Genomic DNA, 22,029 nt, shown 5'->3' with positions numbered 1-22,029 from the left:
GGCCCAGGAGTGGTAAGTTATTCCATGTTACCACTCCTTGGCACCTAGCAGAATGCACTCCACCTGTAAATGTCAGGTTTCCTCACTAATGTGAACCGAGCCTAAAACATTCCACTATTAGAAGTGATTGCACTCTTTAGGTCACAGCACACTTGCATTGGGCAGTTGGGGCAAAATACGACTGACAAAATGGGGCATTAGAACATTTAAACCACCTACAGCGAGGCAGTAAAAAGCTGATGCTATTCTAGGGTTTGCTGGACCCCATTGGAACCAAGAACTAGGAAAACTAAATTTGTCCCCCAGCCCACTTCTTGATCTCTCAGCTGAATCCTGAAAACCTTTTAAGCAGTTATATCTGCCAGTAGTGTTTGGCTGTTTATCAACAAATACAATATTGGAGCTCAACTGAATACTCAGGACTTCAAATCTAAACAATGAACTTCATTTTATTTTTAAATACCATTTAAAGCAAAAACTGGTGGTGGCATGATCAATTCAATTAAAGACCACATAACCTTATTGCCAGTAATATGCCGACACCACCTATCTGTGCTTGGCTTTAGATCACTTGCTGGCAGTGACCCATAGCTCCAAGCCTAGATTAAGTACAGGAAAACCAACTATTTCTGGGTCCACATTAAACCCCCCCAGAGACTGCCTAATATCTTCTATGATTTGCTGATCCTGTCAGTAGATCTATTACATCCTATTGAAGGTAGAAGAGAACAACATGGCAGCAGTGTTGTCTTGGATTAGTTTCAAGTGTGAAGCAAACTTTTTAGGCAGACAGAAAAAGCCAATAAATCCAACAAGAGGGTCAAAAGAAACTGAATACCATATCTGCATATTTTATCAAGGAAATTTTATTGATCACAGCTATTCATTTAAAATCCAAGTCCCCATAAAGGAAGTATTAAAGCCTACACTGCTGACCTATCCAAAACAAGTATGTTACCCCTCATATTTATCTTCCCCTTTCTGCGTCACAGACCTAAAACAATGCAAATCGGGAATATCAAAGTGCAGTCAGATCTTTCCATGTACATTCATCTTCCAGGACAGCAATTGAAGAATGGAATAAATTGTTACAGCATGACAAACAGGTAATTAGCATTGTTAGTAGAGGTCAGCAATGGCCACCCCAATTCTTCATTGACAAGGTTTAGGTTACGGGTAGTTTCTAATTTCTAAGTGGCTTTGTCCTCTTTATTGTTGCCGTTTCAAAGAAAGTCTCATTTTGTAGCATACATCATTGTTAGAAGATTAATGATGGCAGCAGCAGGTGAGAAGACTGGGGTTGCTATGCTGACCTCTCCATTACTAGAGTTAAGGGCAGGTCAGTTGTGAATGGACAACAACTATAGACCTGCATATCACACAATATTCTGCATACTAAGAATATATTCATCTTCTAAGGTATACAAACGGGTGTGAACCGTACATCACTGATAACAGGCCACTGCATCTGCCTCTTATTTTTCCAAGTGCAACTTACTTGTGAAGTATGACAGGGTACGCAGAAGTAGTCTATAGTTTTTTTGATATTTTTTTTTTATTGGAGGAAAGGACACTTGGTTCTGCCATTTCATTACCCCACACATGCAATTTCTACACTACAATGTCTATTAAATACTCAGTTTGAAGAAGAGGGAGATTCTTGTTGATCGGCTCCTGATAGCTGCATCAAGAGGTCTCCAAGTTCGGCAACCTCGTCCTCGGTGTTGGGAGTACTTCTGTTCTCTCGATCTTCAATAAAATCCCACAGTCTAACCGAATTGAAGAACTGCAAAAATCAAGATCAGTGTAAGGCAGATCATAAATGATGGAGTAACTTAACAATGAGGTTCAATGTTCGCACTTGGCTCATACCTTACTACTCCATACAGATTAAATGGCATCAAACTCATATTCCACTGAACTTGTGTTTTAGAAATGAGCAAGACTGTTCTTGAATGTATCTGTACAAAATTTTTTTTTTGACTTTTAAGTTAAACACTGGAAAATCCTCCAATTCATCAGCACACATTTAGGAATGTTAACCTTTACTATAGATCAGAGTTTCTCCACCTTTTAACATAGGGTAACTATTGCAATAACTTTCAGGTCCTCAGGGAACCCCTGCTATTACTATATACACAGCTCACAGTACATTAGTGTGGTGGTCAATAGGAACAATGTCACCCTTATAGTTAGCCAAAATGATCATTGGTGTCACTTCAACTGACCTGAGAGGCACAAATTGCCCCCTGGCAAACTCTGGAGAACCCTAGGGTTCCACTTAACCCTGGTTGAGAACCAAAGCTATGGATCCTAAGCTGCTTATTTTCAGTAGATGCCGAAGTGGACCAATCTGCTTAAACTACACGTGCTATGTGGGATGATGGGCACATGATCCACCTCCGCATTATAAGAAACTGTACATTGCCCTCGCACTACCCTGTTCCTATTGTAAAGGGGCTCAACCTACACATACCTGTACCCAAGTTTCCTGCAACAACTTTTACTGAATACCACCGGTCATCTGTGAGGAACACTCCCCAAACAAGCCTAATAAACAAATGCTTTTAGGAACGCCCCTTGCCGCTCTCACCGATTCCTGCTGTTGGCCTTTACATATTACGGTCTATTTAATGAGGTGGAGGTAAGCAGAAGAAACAGGCGAGACAGGAAATTGACTCTCCTGGAAGGATTGTGTTTAGACACATTCAAACAAGATGACTGCACAGAATTATTGGGAAACAGGAAGACCTTTCTGGAGTATTAGAAAATCCTCATAGACGTCTATTGTTTTCAACCTGTTTTTGAGTCTGAATTGTTAAAGTTCTCAAGAAAGGCTATCAAGAGAACCTGGGTGATCCAGCAAGCCTGGAATAGTTGTCTTAAAAATCCCTGACAAAATTCATTTGAGGTTTGCGGATTACACAGGTTCACCCATATTGGTTCTTATCTTCTACAGTCCTGGAGAACTTTCATAAACCAGGCCCACTGTATCATTGCACTTCAGATCCTCTTATATCATGAATATCCCAACAGAGGAAAGAAGGGCTCTTACCCGTACTGTGCCTTCAGATCCAAGCTGTTTCCGGGGTCTCTCTGGGTCTGCTCTGGTTCCATCTGGGTATGCATGCAGGTAAAGGCATTTTCCACCAAAAGGGCAGGTACCACGTCCCTGGTCAAAGTATTTACAAGCCTTCTTACTGAAACAAAGAGAAGAAACTAGTCATCAATTGCAGAATGCTTTTTTGGCATTCTACATTTATAACCATTTTCATTCTATGATTAAGTAATAGTTTTTAATAGAAAAATCTCCATCCAAAAGGTATCCATCATTATGACGGACATCTCCTCGGACCTTTATTTAGGTGCCGGAAGATGAAGGGAGTGGGGCCAATCACAAATGCAGATATTAAAGTACTTATTTGTATAGAAAGGATCTTAGGATGGCAAATGCATACAAATGTCAACAATCTATTCCACTTATGTAAAAATTTTATTACAGCATTGCCAATAAAAACTGCCATGGAAAGTTAGCTGTGGTAAATTTGCAGCTTGCGCATGAAGACCGTGATCATATAACAGAGCACGGTGACTGGTTTCTGACCATCAGGATAAAAAGTAGCTATCTGTGATCTTGAAAAGGAAGAATGTTTATAAATGTATCTCCAGCATTGTGCTGAAGGAAATTAATTTACTGATCGTGGGAGTTTAGAAAGTTAAGTAAAATGTCCACTAGGTCTTCCAAGGGTCTGCAATGTCTAAATGTCTACAATTTAGGTATGTAAAAGGCATTTTTACAAAAGCAGAAGATATATATTTATTAAAAACCAAGCATCCATGTGGAGAGTTCTCACCAGCCCCTTTTAGCCCGGCGCACCACCCGGCACTTTTCCGTAACACCTGTTTTTTTGGGTGCTTACTAATAAGTTGGGTCACAATACAGGGGCTGACACCCCACCTACAATTTCTTCCAACCCGGCTTGTGTATGTATGTGAGTGTGTTATTTAATGCAAACATATTTTAATTCTGAAGATTAGAAATTTGGGTCCCGGTTGTTACTCACCCCATTCCTTGTTTAAATGCATCAATTAGCTCATTCTTCTTGCTCTGATCCTCCACCCAGTAAGCACTGGGAATCACAAACTCTGATATCACACGACACTCTGGACATGATCTAGTCAGAAGAGAGAACCATAAGCTTAAATAGGCTGTTGCTTCAATGCCATGTTTGTTAGTTGTTAAACTACCAAGGGAAAAGCATGGTAAGCCTCTGTAATCAAATAACTGAAATATTTACTGGGTATTCTTTTTGTTGACTATGATGTAATCAAACCAGCTATTTTGAACATATTTTATATGTATATCACCTACTTTATAACGGGGTTCTCAAACTGTTTGGCACATCTCCACTGTCTGATACAGGTGAGGCAGTACGTGTGATTGCAGCTGGACAGGATACCGAATCTCCTCTCTGCTGGAGATGGCTTTTCATATACGATTTCCATGCAGATACTGCACATCTTCTCCTGGCTGGCCTGGAAGGCAAAGGCCTTTTCCATCTCTATTTCAAATGCTTGCATACATAACTAGAAAAAGAAACATAAATGAAGCATACTTTTCTCCTATACAACAATAATCATGCCCTGTCTTAACTGGAGAGTTCTAGTATTGATTTACAAATGGGGCAGTGTTGGAGCTCTTAAGAGAGCATGGATGACCCATAATAAATAAGGGTACTTTTCTACAGGAGAAAGGCAGAAGCCTGGCTTTTCTACTCTGTAGTAGAGTAGTCTGTGGCCATTTTCTATTTTTCTTAGCGCAGACCTAAACTCAACATTTTCACTTTACATAAAAGGGTAAACAACCCCAAATGTAAAGCAAACAGTTAATTGTTTTTATTTTTTTTAAGTGCCATAGCATCTAATCTTGGACATGTGCAGAAGGGGCATTTCTTCTATTAAGGGAAAGAGATGCTGATCTCACACGTGTGCAGTGAGTTCACCCCCCCCCCCTTACAGCGGGCTACATCACCCAGCCTCGCACCTGCACAGAGCGAGATCAGGTGACATGCCAAGAGGACTGAAAGAAGAGTGAAGACGGCGGTGCCGGGTGCTTGCTCAGCGGCGGGAGGAGGAGGAATTATAGGATGATGCAGGACCGGATCCTGGAAGGATCATGTAAGATGCCAGCAGCCAGTCTTAGAGACTCAGAGCCTCTCTGAGACTGCCTTCTGGTCTCTTAACCCTTATCTCACTCCAAACTATCAAAGTTTCATAGGGGATATGGTTACTTTAAACTACCACTGACAGCAACAAATTAATATTTTCTATTTAACTCGGACACATTGATAAGAACTAAGAGACAGTTAAAAATCCATTGTTATGTTGAAATTCAGCTTGTGAATACAATATGCTGCTGTCCATGTTTTTTCTTTCCTTGGACCAATATGTAACTGCCATTCCAGCCTAACACTCCACTCTTTTTAACATCTTTAAAAAACTATAAAGCATTATCCCATCAAGTTATTAACATCATTTCTCTTAAATCGAGAAATATGATCCTCGAGAATACTCTGGCATGGATATTTCCGTTACCCCTTTCTCTGATTTTAAAGCACAGTGATTGCACTATGGTTATTGTTTCTCCAATTCTGTGATCTCAATAACCCCCATTGCTGGCGAAATGTGTCAGGACTTGAGACCCATAAATCACAAGTTGCTTTTTATGTCTACAACTATTATCTTTATCAGGATGATTGTACCTTTAACTTGATAATTAGGCACTATGATATAGAACCCAGATCTGTAGCATAGAAGGTCTATGTTGTATCTAGGGCTAAAGTATGTTAATAAACCAATACAGTTTTTGCACTATACTGCAAAAAAGCCTGTCTTTTCTTTCCTCTCTTTACTTACATACATTATGACATACATTATGACTACAGGCTTTACATTGTACATGTGTAAGAATCTTATATAAAAAAAATTGACCTCCCCAGGGTAAATTATTTTCATTTGGATATACCTGGAAAGTATTTAGCCAAATACTTTCAGATCATGCTTTATTAAAGATTTCTGAAGGGTAAACGATTCATGAGAAGCAAGAAATCTATTGCCAAGCTCCCCTGAAAATGCTTTTTAGAGTTTTTCCTGACTTGTTTCGAGTCTTTGTCTTTTGTATTTTTGTTAGAGAAATACTACAAATATGTGCAGATCTTGGCACTAGAGGTCGTTAGTTGTAGACAGCCTTGATCTAGACCGATTCATATCTATCCCTACATTAACTTGGCAACAGTAGAAAAGTTGTTTGATGCCACCCTAACCATCATGTAGACAACAGAGGAATGTCTGGCCATTTTCACCTTTTCATGTGACTTTCTCTGTTCCTGGTCATACGGGTGAAGCACTTGGTGACTGCAGATATCACAAACATCCCCATGCAGATAAGTACAACTTTCTCCAAACTGGCATGTCCCTACAGCGGCATAAGGGCAGAGCAGAGTGGGCTCTGCTGGATAAGCTGAAGCTGCCTCTACTTCTTCCAGTCCTGTGCAGATGGCTGCCAGGTAGGAGTGTGGTTTCATTTCATCACTGCTGGCATTTTCGTTAAAAGATTGATGTTTATCTTCTGTTAGTCCTGATATATCTGATAAAAGACACACATTTGACAGTTAGGACTTCACATGCAATTTAAGCCACAACCCCATTTTCATTAATTTGGTTCATTCTATTTTTTCATTCTTATTCATCGTGTTAAACTGTAAAAATCAAATTGGTACTGGAAAGCGACGCTGGGTCAGTATTGGACAGCTCCTATTTATTAGAAGCACAGAATATAACTGGGTATTAAGGCTTTAAAGTAAAAACAGAGACTGTTGATCCAGGGAATATCCGATTTCCTCATGGAATCAGGAAGGAATTTTTTTTCCCTTGTTGGAGCAAATTGTACCCGGGGTTTTGTTTGCCTTCCTCCGGACCAACTATGTCTTATAAGGTTTTATATATGGGATATGATTATTTCCCTAGTGGTTGAACATGATAGACTTATGTCATTTTTCAACCTGACCTACTATGTAACTATGTAATAATCATTTAAAAATAGATATTAACCCAAAGTTAATTAAAGATGCACTGAATAAGGTTAACTATGATCCTACAGTTTAAGCAGCCTTTTATACAATTAGGACCAACACAGGTAAGACATTGTTATACATTTTACAATTCATCAGGATGAGTGAACTTCTCTGTACACATCTTTGAACAAATATATATATATATATTATTTTTGCAGAGCAAAATAGAGAATTTCTTGATCAATTTACTTTCAAATGGTGTGGTTGCAGAAGATTACCATTATGATGAGTTTAGGTAGCAACTAAAAAAAATTTTGCTTTGTTGGCACATTGGATTTTTGTTGGCAGAAAGCAGAAGGGGAGCTTGCCCCCCCCCCCCTCCCTTTCTAATATAGGTTCACAATAACCCCATATCTACCTACCACGATCACGCAGTACAACGTTCTTCTTTTCCCGCCTTTGCGGGGTACTTCTTGGGACAACTGGTAGAGCCTCTTGGGAAGGTGACTCGGTGGAAGGTGTTTCATGAGAGGTGGATGGAATACTTTGAAGGCTATAATTGGTGGGAGAAGCGGACGGTTTCACATGATCATACCTGTAAATACACAGACTATTTTAATACTTTCCAATATATTTAATTCACAGAAGAGACATACAACACTAAGTGACAAGTCTATAGCACATTCTTCTAGCTGTTTATTTCAGGACCTGCTGCGGATAAAGCTGGTGTCGGTTGTAATAACTGCCTACAATAACCCTTTGGCTTTACCCGACACCCTCTTTCAAAGGCCACAGAACTAAGTGAGGTACTGAAGTCATAGGGCGCATAAGTTTCATCACTATCGATGAGATTCACAATCTACACCTGGTAACGTTTTTTCCTGAATTTTCTGGAACATAATACTTCATACCTCTGTTGGACACTGGCTTTTGTTGCCCCCTCCCCTGTATCTCCTTTGCACCCAACCTCATGCCCACTTAAAGCAGAACTAAACCGAAAACAAAAAAGTTACACTTACTCACTTACCATTAATTCTGCAGATCCCTCGATGGCGCTGGTCCTTCCCACGATCCGGGCCAGTGTCTTCCTTGCACGAGATTGGCATTTCTCCCCCTTAATAGAAAACAATACCCCTTCTGTGCATGCCCGAGATTAGGGCATGTGCAGAAGGAGCACCCAGAGCCTTCCGGGATGTGTGACGTAGATTAAAAAAACAAAAAACAAAAAAAAAAAACAACATTTTTCCTTTACATAGGCGGTTGTTTACCCATTTATGTAAAATGAAAATGTTGAGTTTAGGTACGCTTTAAGGAAGACAAACAGAATTAACTAAGACTTGTTTAATAATCTCACTTCCACTCTTCTTTTGCTTGCCCTTGTAGAATGCTTCCCCTTAGTTATTAAAGCTTTGACCCTCTAAAATTCTAGTCTATCGATTTCAAAGAAACCCAGATTCACAATTTTAAAGACATCTCTGCTGCCATGCTTGCCAAACACTGAACCTTCCAAACTGGTAAACACTGCATTTTCAAAAGCACAGGATTCCTTATAGATGGGGTTATTCCATAAGTCTGTGATCCACAAAATGGGATTGCTTGTGTACACAGGAAAATCCAGGCATCTGGTGCCTTCTTCGGAAAGGTGAGGACTATAACATCGCCACTCCTTATAGATATTCTGCATTATACATGGGCCTCTACACCACATAGAATCCTCATACTGCAATATTTGCCCCATACATCCCATATAATACCTTGTGACTCACCTCAGACATGTAGTCATTTTTCTGGTTTGCCCAACACCCATCTACTCTGAATCCCATTTTAAAGACATTGGAACTACTGTAAACTTCTATATAGAAGTACATTGCCTGTGTCTCTCCCTAATAGTCATTATGTGTTATCCAAACCAGATATGTCAGAAAATGTAGAGGATGGTGGGAGGAAGGCACCTCCTAGATTGTAAGCTCTTCGGGGCAGGGCCCTCTCCTCCTGTGTGATTGTCTGTATTCGTCAGTCATTTGCAACCCCTATAGTTATAGTGAGCTGCCACTTAAACACAATCTCATCATATACCTTTCAAGTATAGCATTTTGACTTCACTATCCCCAGATATGCCAAACTATGGAATTCTGTGTAAGCTGTCTCATGCACTTTCTAATAACCTTTTTATCCTAATGCGTCATAAAATGGAAGGTTTTCACCAAATTCTACATTTAAACTACTTATAAAGAGTTACTGCAAGGTTCTATTTCAATGAGGAATGTCTTAGTGAACATTTTGTTTCATTTTTCTTTCACCTCGTAAAAAAAAAATCTTTTTTTTGGGTAGGGATGCTACCTCAAATGATTAGTAAGAAGCTAAGCATGTACTTATTACCACTATTACCAATGTAATAATATACATAGGAAAACAAAGACTTAACACCATAGGTACATTTTGCAGAGAGCCAAACCCCACTCACACTTTTGTTGCTAAAATTAAAATCATGGATGTGAACGAGAAAAAATGTAAGGAAATTGTTTTTTTAGGCAATGTAATATGTCTTGTTTTCATACATACAGGAAATTACAAGTACTTAGTAAGCCACACAATATTATAGAGCAATGGTAACCCAAACCCCAGGTCACAGGCCAGTGCAGATGAGTTGGGGGCCGCAAATGACAAGGGGCAGAACTCAAGTCCTATGAGAAAATCCTACCTTTAGAATGCATACTACTGTCCGCTCACGCATCTACTATCTTATCTATGAGCTCGGTATTTAGTGTGAGCATTTCCCATAGACCTGTTGTCTGTGTCCATGCTGCCGTCATTACTCTCAATATGAATAGAAACCTTCATATCTCCTACACAGATTGCTGGAGAAAAGTGAAATTTTCAGGGTACACAGGGGAACCGAGAGCTGATACTTAACTTAATGTCAGCCCCCTGAACATAACAAATTGCCAGATATGGGGTCTCAAACATAAAAACCTAATAAGAATCAGGGATCTTGTCTCATTAAAGTGAAACTAAAGTGAGAAAAAAAAAAAAAAGACAGCTTTACTTGTACAGATCCATGATGTATGCTGCTGTATTTGCACATGTGAGATCGCCATCTTTCTTTTTTTAATGGCGGAAAAGTCCCTCCTGCGCATGCCCATTCTGGGAGCCCAAGCCTCCTGGGATTCATGGCGTATGTATCCCAATAGACAGCTGGCCATTTACCTTCTCTGAACCCAAATTTTCTTTACCAGTAGAGAAAAGGGAGAGTAAGATAAGTGGGGGACTTTTGTGGTGAATAGTTGATGTGATCATACCATCATCATAGTGAGAGTAAATTGACAGCATACAGAATTCCCAAATGTTTTCACCTCCTTTTCTTTAATTTCCCAAAGTTTGATCTAAGAAAAACAGACACCAAATGAACAGGGTGCAAGTAGCATGACTTCCCCACTCACCTCACTTCTTACAGACTGCTATGTCTTCTGCAGCCTACTTTTTCCTGTATGACAAGGATACTTGGTGTGTAACCAATGCTCATAGAACTGAAAGACAGTCCATGCTGTATACATCATATGTATTATGAACAATTTTGAATACATTGATATTGTATGCCTTCCAAACCCCTTCTTTCTCCTTGTGAATATTTTCCGTATGACAATGCCTTAAGCAGTGAAATTATGAAGCTTCTACACACATATCCAGCAATTTTAATCTCCTGTAAGATTTACTGATTTTTCAGTACAAGTAAACTCCATGCAAAATGAAAAATTAAAACTCAAAAAGAAAATTAAAAGTGGGGACCCTTGGTACTGGCAGCTATTTAGATGGCCTGATATAATTTGCATGATCCATACCTACAACGTAACCCATAGGAGCACTGTCCTTTCTGATAGAAGCGACAAACAGTGGATGGTTTACTTGTGGCCAAGTCATGCGAGAATAAGCAGCGACTTCCTTCTCGGCACACTCCATGTATGAAATATCTAAAAAGAAAAAGAAAGTTATTTTTTTTTTTTGTTTTCCAAAATACAAAACAGAGTATAGTGTTAAGGCTTGTATAGATTAGGAACAAGCTTCAATTTGGATTTATTCATTTTTACAAATGATCAAAGCTAATATACACACAAATGTAAAGATCAAGGCAAACGCTGTATTCTCGCTAGAAATTATTGTCCGTCTTTTGCATTATTGAATAATCCCTTCCCAATCGCAGAGTATAATGTTATGTTCCAGCATTCAATCCAGAATTTTCTTTAAACTGGGTAGGAAGAAATTGTAGGCGGTAGGCAGCCCCTGTATTGGGTCCCAACTCTTCAGTAACCACACAAAAAAAAAAACCCGGGGTGCTATTGAAAAGTACCGGTGGTGCGCCCAGCTAAAAGGGCCTGGGGGGGGACACTGCATTCTATATTAACATACAGTATAGCAGATCTGTACTTATATGATACTATACAGTACATATACCTCAAAATCCATAATTACAGAGTCTATATGGCCAACTACCCCCCAAACCTGTGGGATCAGGGTTATAATCTGGGTTGATTCAATTGGTCAGGCATTCTTTTTTTGCCCAAAAAAAAATGGAGTCAGCAGACTATAATACATAGTATTTACATAGCACTGACATATTACGTAGCGCTGTACAAAGTCCATAGTCATGTCACTAGCTGTGCTTCAAAGGAGCTCACAATCTAATGTCCCTACCATAGTCATATGTCATTATTACAATCTAAGGTCAATTTTTTTCGGGAGGAAAGCCAATTTACCTATCTGCATGTTTTTTGGATTGTGGGAGAGCTAACCACTGAGCCACCGTGACTATCGGAAAGCAGTAGACCCCCCCACCATCCATTGAATATTTTCTTTACTTTAAAGATTGGCATCAAATTATGAAAGAGTGGTTCAGGAAGCATTAGACTTTTTCACATGTAGTTTGGCCACCACAAAGTCCAGACCTTAACTCCAATGAGAATCCTTGGGATTTGTAGGAGCAGACTCAGTGGTCTGATTCTTCCATCAATGGTCCTGATTTATTAAAGCTCTCCAAGGCTGGAGAAGATACACTTTCATCAGTGAAGCTGGGTGATTCAACAAACCTGGACTGGATTTTTTCAAAGTCATTTGCTATCAATGTTTTAAAACCCAGACCAGATACATTCCAGGTTTGGTGGATCACCCAGCTTCACTGATGAAAGTGTATCCTCTCCAACCTTGGAGAACTTTATTAAGTCAGGGCCATTATTACAAAATCTTGGTGAAAACAATGTACACCTCAACTTCCAAGAGAGAGGCTGTGGATTTAAATGATGCTCAGTGAGTACTGAGGGCTCCAAGGTGTGTCAACAAAATATCCCCCACACCATTACACCACTAGCATCCTGAACTTGTTTATACAAGACAGGATGAATTCATGCTTTCGTGTTGTTGATGCCAAATTCTGACCCTACCATTTTAATGTCATACCAGAAATTGGGACTCATCAAACCAGGCAATGCATTTTAAATCGTCCCGTATCCAGTTTTTTTCAAGAAGTCTGATCCATCTGGGGATATATTTCATCTGGTCCAGCATCGTACCAGCATACGTCTTTGGGCTGGCACTCCAGGCGCCGCCATCTTCTCTTCTTCCTGCATCACCCGACCGAGGCACATGGGTGAGATCTGCAAATTTTTCTCTTTTCACGAAAGGGCTCCTTCTGCACATGCCCAAGCATCTCAGGTATACGCAGAGGGAGCCTTTTCGTGAAAAATTTGCGGATCTCACCCATGAGGCTTGGTCGGCATGCACCCAAGAGCCTCCCGGGATGCGTGACAAAGGTATCTCAGGAGGCTTTGCGCTCCCATTCATTCATTCTCGATTACCTAGGTCAGGGGTTGGCAAACTCCAGCCTTTAGGCCAGATACAGCTTAGCCGGTAGTTTGTTATTGGCCAACGCCCCCCTGGCTGATCCGGCCTAATGTCGGCCAGAACAAACTACCGGAGCTGCCAGAGCTGCATGCGGCTCCTGGTCCTCCGTGTGGTGGCTCCCTTTCCTATTAACACTTCCACCACCGGGGTAAATAGGGAAGTTTCCGTCTCTATATGCATTGCCGAGGAGGGGGAACTCCCTTCAGAGGGCGGAGCCATTACGGCGGGACTGGGGAGAGAGAGTCCGGCCTAGTGTGCTCCTCCCTACCCCTGACATGACCTAGTGGCCAAAATAGATTACTGACCTCTGGCCTAGGTGATGGAGAATTAGGGGGCTGTGCTGCATACTTTTTTATTTTGAAAAAAACAAGGATGTCACACTTAAAAAAAAAAAAACAAAACAGAATTTTTACTTCACATGAAAGAGTTTTCTTTCCTTTTACATAAAGTTTAGGTACACTTTGATATGATGAATTTAGTGGTCTGTGAGGCTGGAAAGGTTGGGTATGAAGGATTTTAGTGTGGTGGTCAGTGGGAAGAATTCCTCTCACATTGCTGGCAGTGGGAAGAATTTCAGAAGGCCACAAAGGAGCCCCTAGCAACCTCTGGTGTAACTCTATGTGTCCGAGCATTCAGCCTATTGTAATATATGGAGCCTCCATTACTATAGCAGAGTTTCTATAAGCTGAGCCCGAGCTCCATGCACAGAAAACTTTACCCCATAACACTAAACTATACACAGACCCCCATTAAAGCGCGGTGTAACAAGTCTTCCTTCCCCAGTACACAACAACCCAGCCCACACCTGTCCATGTAAGAAAAGCTCCCACCTGCATGTCACGTGTTTGGTAGCCATGGCTCCTGCCGGTCCCCCACCACGTCACGCTTGTTATTGTTGCCTTCGCCTCTCCGAGGGGTTCCTCCCCCTTTTACATCTACGGCACACCCCCCGCAGGGCCGCGCTACATGACGTCATTAAATGTGCGGCGTAGTCGTTACTCCGGCCAGTAACAGGAGCTGGCTTCCTTAGTTCCACCCTGTGGGCAGGGTATGGGGGAATGTGATTATAGAGGGGGATTGGAGTACAGAGGTCACACTGGGAAGGTGGTGCTGTTTGCTGAATAAACCAAAAACCTGGCAGGAAACATTTGCTGTCTATGACAATCCATGAGAAACATGACCCTTAAAGTGACTTGTATTCAGTTTAAAAAAAGTGTACCTATACTCACAAACGTCACTGTATATATTTTTTATATATTGCACCTTGCCAACATGTTGTTGTATTTTTCAAATTTAAAGCAGAATTTAACCCTGTTATACTCTGTCATAGGTGCCGCCATCTTTTTCCTTGTTGTGATCTTCGGTCATTTTGATTGGCTGGGCCGGGATGCTGTAACTTCCACACAGGTGCCTGGTGAGGTCACGATGTGCTAGTATCAGGCAGCTACCAAACATTGAAAGTGAAACTTTAGTTGTGTTTTAACTTGGTGACCCAGCCAATAAAAGACGACCTGTCAGAGGGTGACGGCTCTCAATGAATTGTACAGGACCATCACTATAGGACAGGAAGTGTGTTGGAAGGAGTGGCGGACACAGACAACAGCCCTGTGTAAAACTGACTAGAGCCCCCCCCCCCGACAAACCCCTCTTATGCCAATCTCTATTTTTTTTTTTGCCGTTCTCTCCCCCCCTCCATCTCTCACTTTTATTTCTTCCTCACTTTCTTTTTTTCGCTTTCTACTCTTCTTCGCACCTATTTGCAAGTCTGTGTATGCAGAGCTCAGAGGGTGCGTAGTCCTCAGTTTCAGTCATGCTATAACTCTCACCATCCTTGAAAGCTCTCATCATGTGCCCTCAGTGTACAGCATGCGCCGCTGAGAGCGGGCTTATGGATGAAGACCATGCCAGTTGCCGCAGGGGCCCCTGCTGCCTGAGGACTGTCCAGGGGCCCTCATGCAGCTGCACCCCCATATGTCCTTTCTGGTTAAGAGTACAAAACACCCCATCTTCCTTTCCATAACACATAAGAAGGTGTTCTGTAGTCCACACAGGAGAACTGGGCAGGGCGCATAACGTTGCATGAGATGTCACCGGAGCAGAATGCCCAGTAAGTGGCAAGCTCACTGGATTTCAGGTATTATTATTATACAGACAGAACACATTCAATGGTAAAATAGCGTACAAACTTTAAAGAGTTCATTGTTTGCATGCAGCAATGCTCATAGTTTTACAAAAAGTATTTTCAGCCATGCAATTGTTTTTTTTTTTAGGTATATTATGAAAGCATTTATTGTGACCCCAGATAATGCATGACCTTCCACAAATACATACCGGACCCATCTATAAATGTCAATTAGGATCCCACTTCCAGGGGACCCCTCCTCTACCTTTCTACCTTTACCTCTTTTCTCATCTCTTATCTCCTCTTCCATTTTCTTTACCCAACCACACCACTATCACAAACCTATTGGCTGCCCACTTTTAATTTTTATTGGATAATACAAATAGAGACATACATAGAAACTGAAATGGTGTTTAAAAATAAAACAAAGAGGGCAGAGGAACCAGGAGAAATAAAACAAGGCTGCATACTTTATGGAAAAGAGTGGCTATCTATTTTCAAATTTGTTTACTTTCTTGAGGAGTCCCCTTCCATCCTTACTGCTACAGAAGTGAGATATGTGACACAAGTATCCCAGAAGGCTGTGGACTGTTCCATCTACGCATGCCTAAGATCACACACATGTGCAGTGAGATTGGCAATCATTTCTTTTTTACATTTGCAGGAAAAAACATCACCCAATCTCACGCTTGTGCAGTGCAAGAACGGGGACATCCTGACAACCTAGAAGAAAAAGGATGGTGGTGTTGGACGATGCAGCGAGCCCTGGAAAGAAGAGAAGCCAAGACTGTGCTGGGTCAGACTGTGCTGGAATCGCTGGGTCAGTTTGTACAAAAAAGAGATTTTCAAGTAACGATGAGTAATTATTTTTTTTTTTATGAAAGCTCCACTTTATTTGTTCCTTAATCTACATGTTACATAGTAACGTAGTTCGAATAAAGACATAAATCCATCAAGTTCAACCACAAGGGAAATAAACATATCCCAGATATAAAACCCTATTACACATAGTTGATCCAGAGGAAGGCAAAAAAAACCCTGGTATAATTTTCTCCACCATGGGAAAAAAAATTCCTTCCTGATCCCATGAGGCAATCAGATGTTCCCTGGATCCACGGTCATGGTTATTTCTACTTTAAAGCTTTAATACCCAGTTACCGGATCGCAATAAGGATTAGCATCATCAAGAGCTCTGCGAGAATAAAGTTAAGTGTAATTTTTTTGTTTTTAGTTTACTTCCATTTTAAACCAATCTATAGTAGTTGCTGAAACTACTTCCTGAGGGAGCCGATTCCATGTGCTCTGAATTTAACTCCTGTAGTGAAATGATCAACAACATTTAAGAAATGGTAAACTGTAGTGAATATTACATTTTTGTTCTTGGGTTTATTGCTTTAAACCCCTTGGGTATACATTGGTGTCTCAGCATTTATCTTTGGGAGGCAGACATTTGATTGCTTTTTGTCCCATTTAGTAGACAATGCTGCTCAGATCAGCTCAGGTGTTGTGTTTCTTCCTGTGTCATATGACGTCAGGGCACAGCTGCTGTGTCAATGTACAGAGATCATGTAGAGCCGAGGACAATGGAGTCTGTATTGAGCCTGGTAAAGTTTACTCATTGTAAGAAGGACATTTATAGCAGTTTTGTCCCGCAGCAATGTCCTATCTGTGGAGGAAATACAGTGAGCTCCTGGGATGTAGCGCAGGCTCCGGTCAGCATACCCTGCCCTTTCAGCAACGCACACAATGAGAAATGCTGCTTTGTACTGAAGCCAACACAAGGCCACTTTATAGGGTAAGCTAATCATTAACACTGGAACCTAATGACACTTAGTATATTACCCGTACAATAGGCATTTCATTCGAGCAATGATCCAATGTTATTATTATTACACAGTATTTGTATGTTGCCAACATATTATGCAGCACTGTACAAAGTCAATAGTCACAACACTAGCTGACCCTCAAAGCAGCTCACAATCTAATGTCCCTACCATACTCATATGTCTTTAACACAGTCTAAGGTCAATTTTTGGAGGAAGCCAATTACCTAACTACATGTTTTTGGAATATGGGAGGAAACCGGAGTACCCGGAGGAAACCCACACAAACAGAGGCATAACCTGCAAACTCCATGCAGATAGTATCCTAGCTGAGATTCAAACCTGGGACTCCAAGTGCTAACCTCTGAGCCACCATGCTGCCTGTATGGGCCCAGTTCTTTAAATTATAGACATTATAAAATAGATGTCAGCAGCTTTGGACAAGTTCGATCTGGTACCACCACAAGCAATTATTTTATATACTATAAATCAAGTTAGGTATTACCTCCCACTACATTATTCTTGCTTAAGCCCCATACAGACATCAGAATACTGGTACCTTTCATGAAAGTTTCCAGTATAAAAATGCAAGCACTGTACACACCGCAATTCTGGTCTTTGCAGAGGGGAGATGAACGAGCTTCCAGGGCAGATTGATGAACGATGTTGGGGGAGTGCTTTGCAAACGTCAGATTTTCCCTTCAGACAAGCGGTCCTTACAGTTATATGATGGGTTCATGATTTGATCTTTAGCATGTTTTACAATGAATCTCCCAGGCGTGTGACCAGTTTTACTTATAATTGAGATTTCTGTCATTTGTCTCAATTACAATTAGCATGATATCTAGTTTGATGAATATAGATGATATTTGTATACCACTGTATTGGCGGAGCACAAATATTCCTTCTATGGGTCTTTGGTTTAAGAAGGTTAATAAGTATATAATAATGGAAGAATTAACTGCTACTATATATGGTATGAAGGATAAATCTTTATATACTTGGGAGAACTGGAAGCAATTTCAAAGAGCTTTGGAATATGCCAAATATAGTTTGGACGATGAAATTCCCATAGACTTATAGAAGGAAAGAAAAATAGATTGGTTTAAGAATGTTGAGATCCCTACCTAACCTAGTGTATTACCCTTTGTTGTCTTTGTCTTGGTCTGAGATAGGTATTGTTAGGTATTTTATATTGGATTTTGTGTCTTACTTATACTAACTTATGATAATAAAAATGAGACAGTGAAATTTGAAAATATTTTACTAATTAATGTTTTTTTTAATGAAAATATAAACAAGTGTAAATAACGAATGTTATAAAAGGAGTATGGCTGCCATATTTGTTGAGTGCTACAACCTCCTCCTTATCCTTGGCACGATCAATATTCTCATTGTGGTCTTCTTCCATGTTTATATTGTCAGTCATTCTTGGCTTTATATTTTTATTGTTTGATAAAATGTTAATGTTAACAGGGGCAAGGAAGTTGTAGTCCATCCGGGAGAAGCCAGGTGGACCCTAATCTTCAGGGTCCAGTCAAAGCTGGTACTTGCTGAGGGCTCCTCCAAAAATAGAACCCAATGAAGAGAAAAAGATTCCATATCAGACCTGTGCCCTCTGTCAACCTTGGAATCTAAAACTTGCAGTTATGCATAATATACAGTGACCCACCCTGGTTCCCAGGCACCTTTGGAATACCACTCACAAAGAAAAAAAGCACCCACAGTCCCTACCTAGACTAGGTAAACCCATCCATATAGGGAGGTATTGGGAACCTCAGATTACCCTCATCATGGGGGTACCCCGGACCTGCTCCTTGGGGACTCCCTTGTAACTCCCATCCTACCAGATAGACTACTTTGCAACCAGCAGGAATAGTGGAGCAATTTCTCTCCTGGACACCAATAAAACAGATACTATGTTTGATCTTACCCAAATAGAATCCCTCATCTTGTACTGAGCCACCTTACCATTCATTCTTTTCATTGTCACATCTCTATTTCTTTTCACTTCTGGCCATAAGAATAATGCCAACCCCTCATTTACCATCTGCTGATATACTTCCTGAGGTTACTATATAAGTTTCAACCCTCTACAATAAACTTTTTATATGTATTTTTGTGAAGTCTATGATGTGGAGAGTGGAGCCCAATAATCACCAGAATTTGTTTGCCTTCTCTTTTTGCAGGGAGTATGATGGCTGCTCAGACCTTCATGTTGGGATTGCAAGTTCTAAAGGTATAGCAAAACAATTCTGTGTATAATAAATACCTTATGCAAACCACATTGTATTTTAGCAATCTATATAAAAACTGATTCCAATATATGAGTTCATTCTCTCCCCTGGTGTGCATGCTATTTGACGCACAAGAATCTGAATGGTCTTCAATGAAAGTATTAAAAGATGATTTGCAACTCATACAGCTCCATTTACTAGAAAAACTGTTTTAGAAATGCATCTTCTCATATTTTAAAGTTAAAGTGTGATATCATTTTAGTGATAGAAAATACCCAGAATAAAATCTTTGCCAAAATAAAAAAAAATAGCTGATGGTGGTACCTTCAATGGTCAGCTGCAGTGAAACGTATAACATACCCTTAAGCCTAGGACAAAATAAATGTATTTACTGTAAATATCTTGAAGAAGGGGCATTGTGCTTGAAAGCCAACTATGATTTTCTGTATGCAGTAAGTAAGCTGTTACATAAAGAGAGGGATGCATTTTATATAAAGATATATATATATATATATATATATATATTATAAATAAATATTATTGTCTCCCCAGGAATTGTTTATCATTACAATGAAACTGGAATTCACAAAGATAGTACAGGTTGGGAACAATGTGTGAGTATACCACTAGTACCACCAGACCAGTATGCTCTTATCTACCAATGGGACTCATATCTAGAAGAAATCTCACCTGCCGAGAAATGGCTTTCTTACCGGTATGTCTTTAAAATCCATTTATCTTCTCATGCAAATATCTCACTTTTTTAGCCTTCAAAGTATCTAACATTTGAAAGTGAATTCAGTACTGGTCAGACTTACAGAAACATGTAGCCTAACGCTTTGTACACACGTGCAATATTTGTCATTGGAAAGGATATTTCACGATCCTTTCCAACGACAAACGACTTCATGAAGTGCTGTACATACATCACCGTTCTGCTCTATAGAGAGGGGAGGGGGGAGAACGACATAGTGGCACCCCGCTGCGCTCTCTCCCCTTCACTTTCGTTACGATCGTTCGACAACTATCATCCATGGATCCGCCAGGATGGTGGTTCAGACGATGGACGATGAGCGTTGTGTTTTTTTTTTAACCAGTGGGAAAAATGTCACCCTTACAGATGGCCAGTAAGATCATTGGTGTCAAATAAACTGAGCTAAGAGGCACCAGTTGCTTATTGCTCAAGGGACCCCTAGCAACCTCTGAAGGAACCCACAAGTTTTGAGAAATGCTGGCCTAAGTGTATTTTCCTTTTAGAAACAACTCGACACATATGGAAGAATGTGCCATGCTCCTGGGTGCTTTGATGTTAACTGAAAAATGATCAGATCAGAGATGAAATGTACTTCATAAAAATGTTTGCTATGTATACATATGTTGAACAAAGAATGGTTCACTAAGCTTTTTCTGTTCTCTTATAGATATGACGAGCAAGACCACAACTGTTACACCTTCGCTCTGACATTTATTAACAGTCTGCTGCATCTGCAAGGGAAAAAAACTTTTAGCAAAGATGAATTTACAGCTAGATATGTGTTACCAAAAACTCGACGAGCCTCAAAGTACATAACCCTGTGTCATGAGGTGTCCAAGAATGGTTTTTACATTACTGATTATTTCAGAGATTTTAGATGATCATGAAATGATGATTGATATCTTATGAGATATCCTGAAATGCAAACAATGACACATGGATTTGTTACATACTGTATGTTCACTACACTGTTTGCACTGTGGGGATATATATATAATGGATATACACAGACTTTGCAAGAAAAAAAGGTCTTCATTCCATGGGTTCAAATGAAGTATTTTATCCCAAAGACATACCGGTCAGATCATTGCTGGTAGAAGGGACTGGGACTGGTAGGGTCTGTACCAAACTTTGAAGAAGAAAAGTGAAAACAAGAAGCTATGGTAATGCTGGCATGTAATTGAAAGAACTGAAATCCAAAAAATGAAAGGGGTTACTCTTAACTGTACCTGGCTGGCAGGTGCTGTCTGACTTGTTGCAGATTCTAATGCCCAGAGAATCTGAAATTGAGCAGACAAATCAGGCTAAGGAATTTCTGTAAAAGGGCGAGCCTGCATAAGTGTGCAAGACTGCAGAGAAAGCTGGAATTCAACTTTATTTTACACTGGGTAAACAGCATAACATAATTGTTTGTAGAAAGTAAGAGACTGGAGCTTAGATTAAATTTGTAACCCTTGAAGTCAGAACAGAAGTGTTAAATTCTTGAACTATGTGTAAAATGTAAATTTCAGGTTTTGTAAGCAATTTAACATTTCAAATATTAGTTTACTAAAAGAGTATTCCCTCTACTTAAGTGTTGTCTTACTGATTTTTTGTGCTATATTCAACTAGAAAGGCAAATTCCTTGCAAATTTCTCTTCATTGTATATTTCTACATTCACCAGGCATTCACGCTAATATCCACGTCTTTCGTTCAGGACATTTTTCAGAGGCACAAATAGAAAAATAATGGTATACCATCATAGAAAAGTGCATTAGATCTGACAAAGAGTCTAATGAATGGCACTTTTTTTATGAATTGACTTGAATTAGAACAAAGTCGATTCATTATATTGTGAATAAAAATGGATTATCATTGTTGATTCAACATCAAAGTCCTACTTTACCAAATGCACTTATAAAAGGCATTTGTGCTCTTAGAACAAATTCAACAAACCCATTCTATAGTACACATTTTAAGTGAATATGGGGGTGGCCGTGCATTGAAACAAACACCGCCTAAAAGCAAAGGTCTGTATTCATGTGTTTTTATTAAAACACTCATGGTAAGCTTTAAAATTACAAGCATTTGTTCCTTTCTTTCTATTATATAGCACAACTTCTCCAAAACCTGCACTTCATTTGAAAA

At 40.0% G+C, this 22,029-nt stretch overlaps 2 protein-coding genes across 2 annotated transcripts; one reads left to right on the top strand and one right to left on the bottom strand.

The window, feature by feature from the left end:
* Nucleotides 1-848: 848 nt before the first annotated feature.
* Nucleotides 849-13,950, bottom strand: MKRN2 (makorin ring finger protein 2). Its single transcript, XM_072421007.1, has 8 exons — nucleotides 13,796-13,950; nucleotides 10,913-11,041; nucleotides 7,496-7,668; nucleotides 6,363-6,646; nucleotides 4,373-4,587; nucleotides 4,065-4,175; nucleotides 3,056-3,200; nucleotides 849-1,786 (listed from the first exon to the last, which is right to left on the bottom strand). The coding sequence occupies exons 1-8, from the start codon at nucleotides 13,819-13,821 to the stop codon at nucleotides 1,637-1,639; spliced, it is 1,233 nt and encodes a 410-aa protein (XP_072277108.1). The 5' UTR covers nucleotides 13,822-13,950; the 3' UTR covers nucleotides 849-1,636.
* Nucleotides 13,951-16,477: 2,527 nt separating this feature from the next.
* On the top strand, nucleotides 16,478-21,032 carry MKRN2OS (MKRN2 opposite strand). Its single transcript, XM_072419249.1, has 4 exons — nucleotides 16,478-16,882; nucleotides 19,100-19,149; nucleotides 19,700-19,862; nucleotides 20,569-21,032. Exons 1-4 carry the CDS (start codon nucleotides 16,641-16,643, stop codon nucleotides 20,780-20,782), a joined length of 669 nt encoding a protein of 222 aa, XP_072275350.1. The 5' UTR covers nucleotides 16,478-16,640; the 3' UTR covers nucleotides 20,783-21,032.
* The last annotated feature ends 997 nt before the right edge of the window (nucleotides 21,033-22,029 follow it).

This window comes from Pyxicephalus adspersus, chromosome 8 (assembly GCF_032062135.1).
Source record: "Pyxicephalus adspersus chromosome 8, UCB_Pads_2.0, whole genome shotgun sequence".
Taxonomy (NCBI): domain Eukaryota; kingdom Metazoa; phylum Chordata; class Amphibia; order Anura; family Pyxicephalidae; genus Pyxicephalus; species Pyxicephalus adspersus.
Note: the sequence above shows the minus strand (reverse complement) of the source record. Positions and strands in the feature narration are given on the sequence as shown.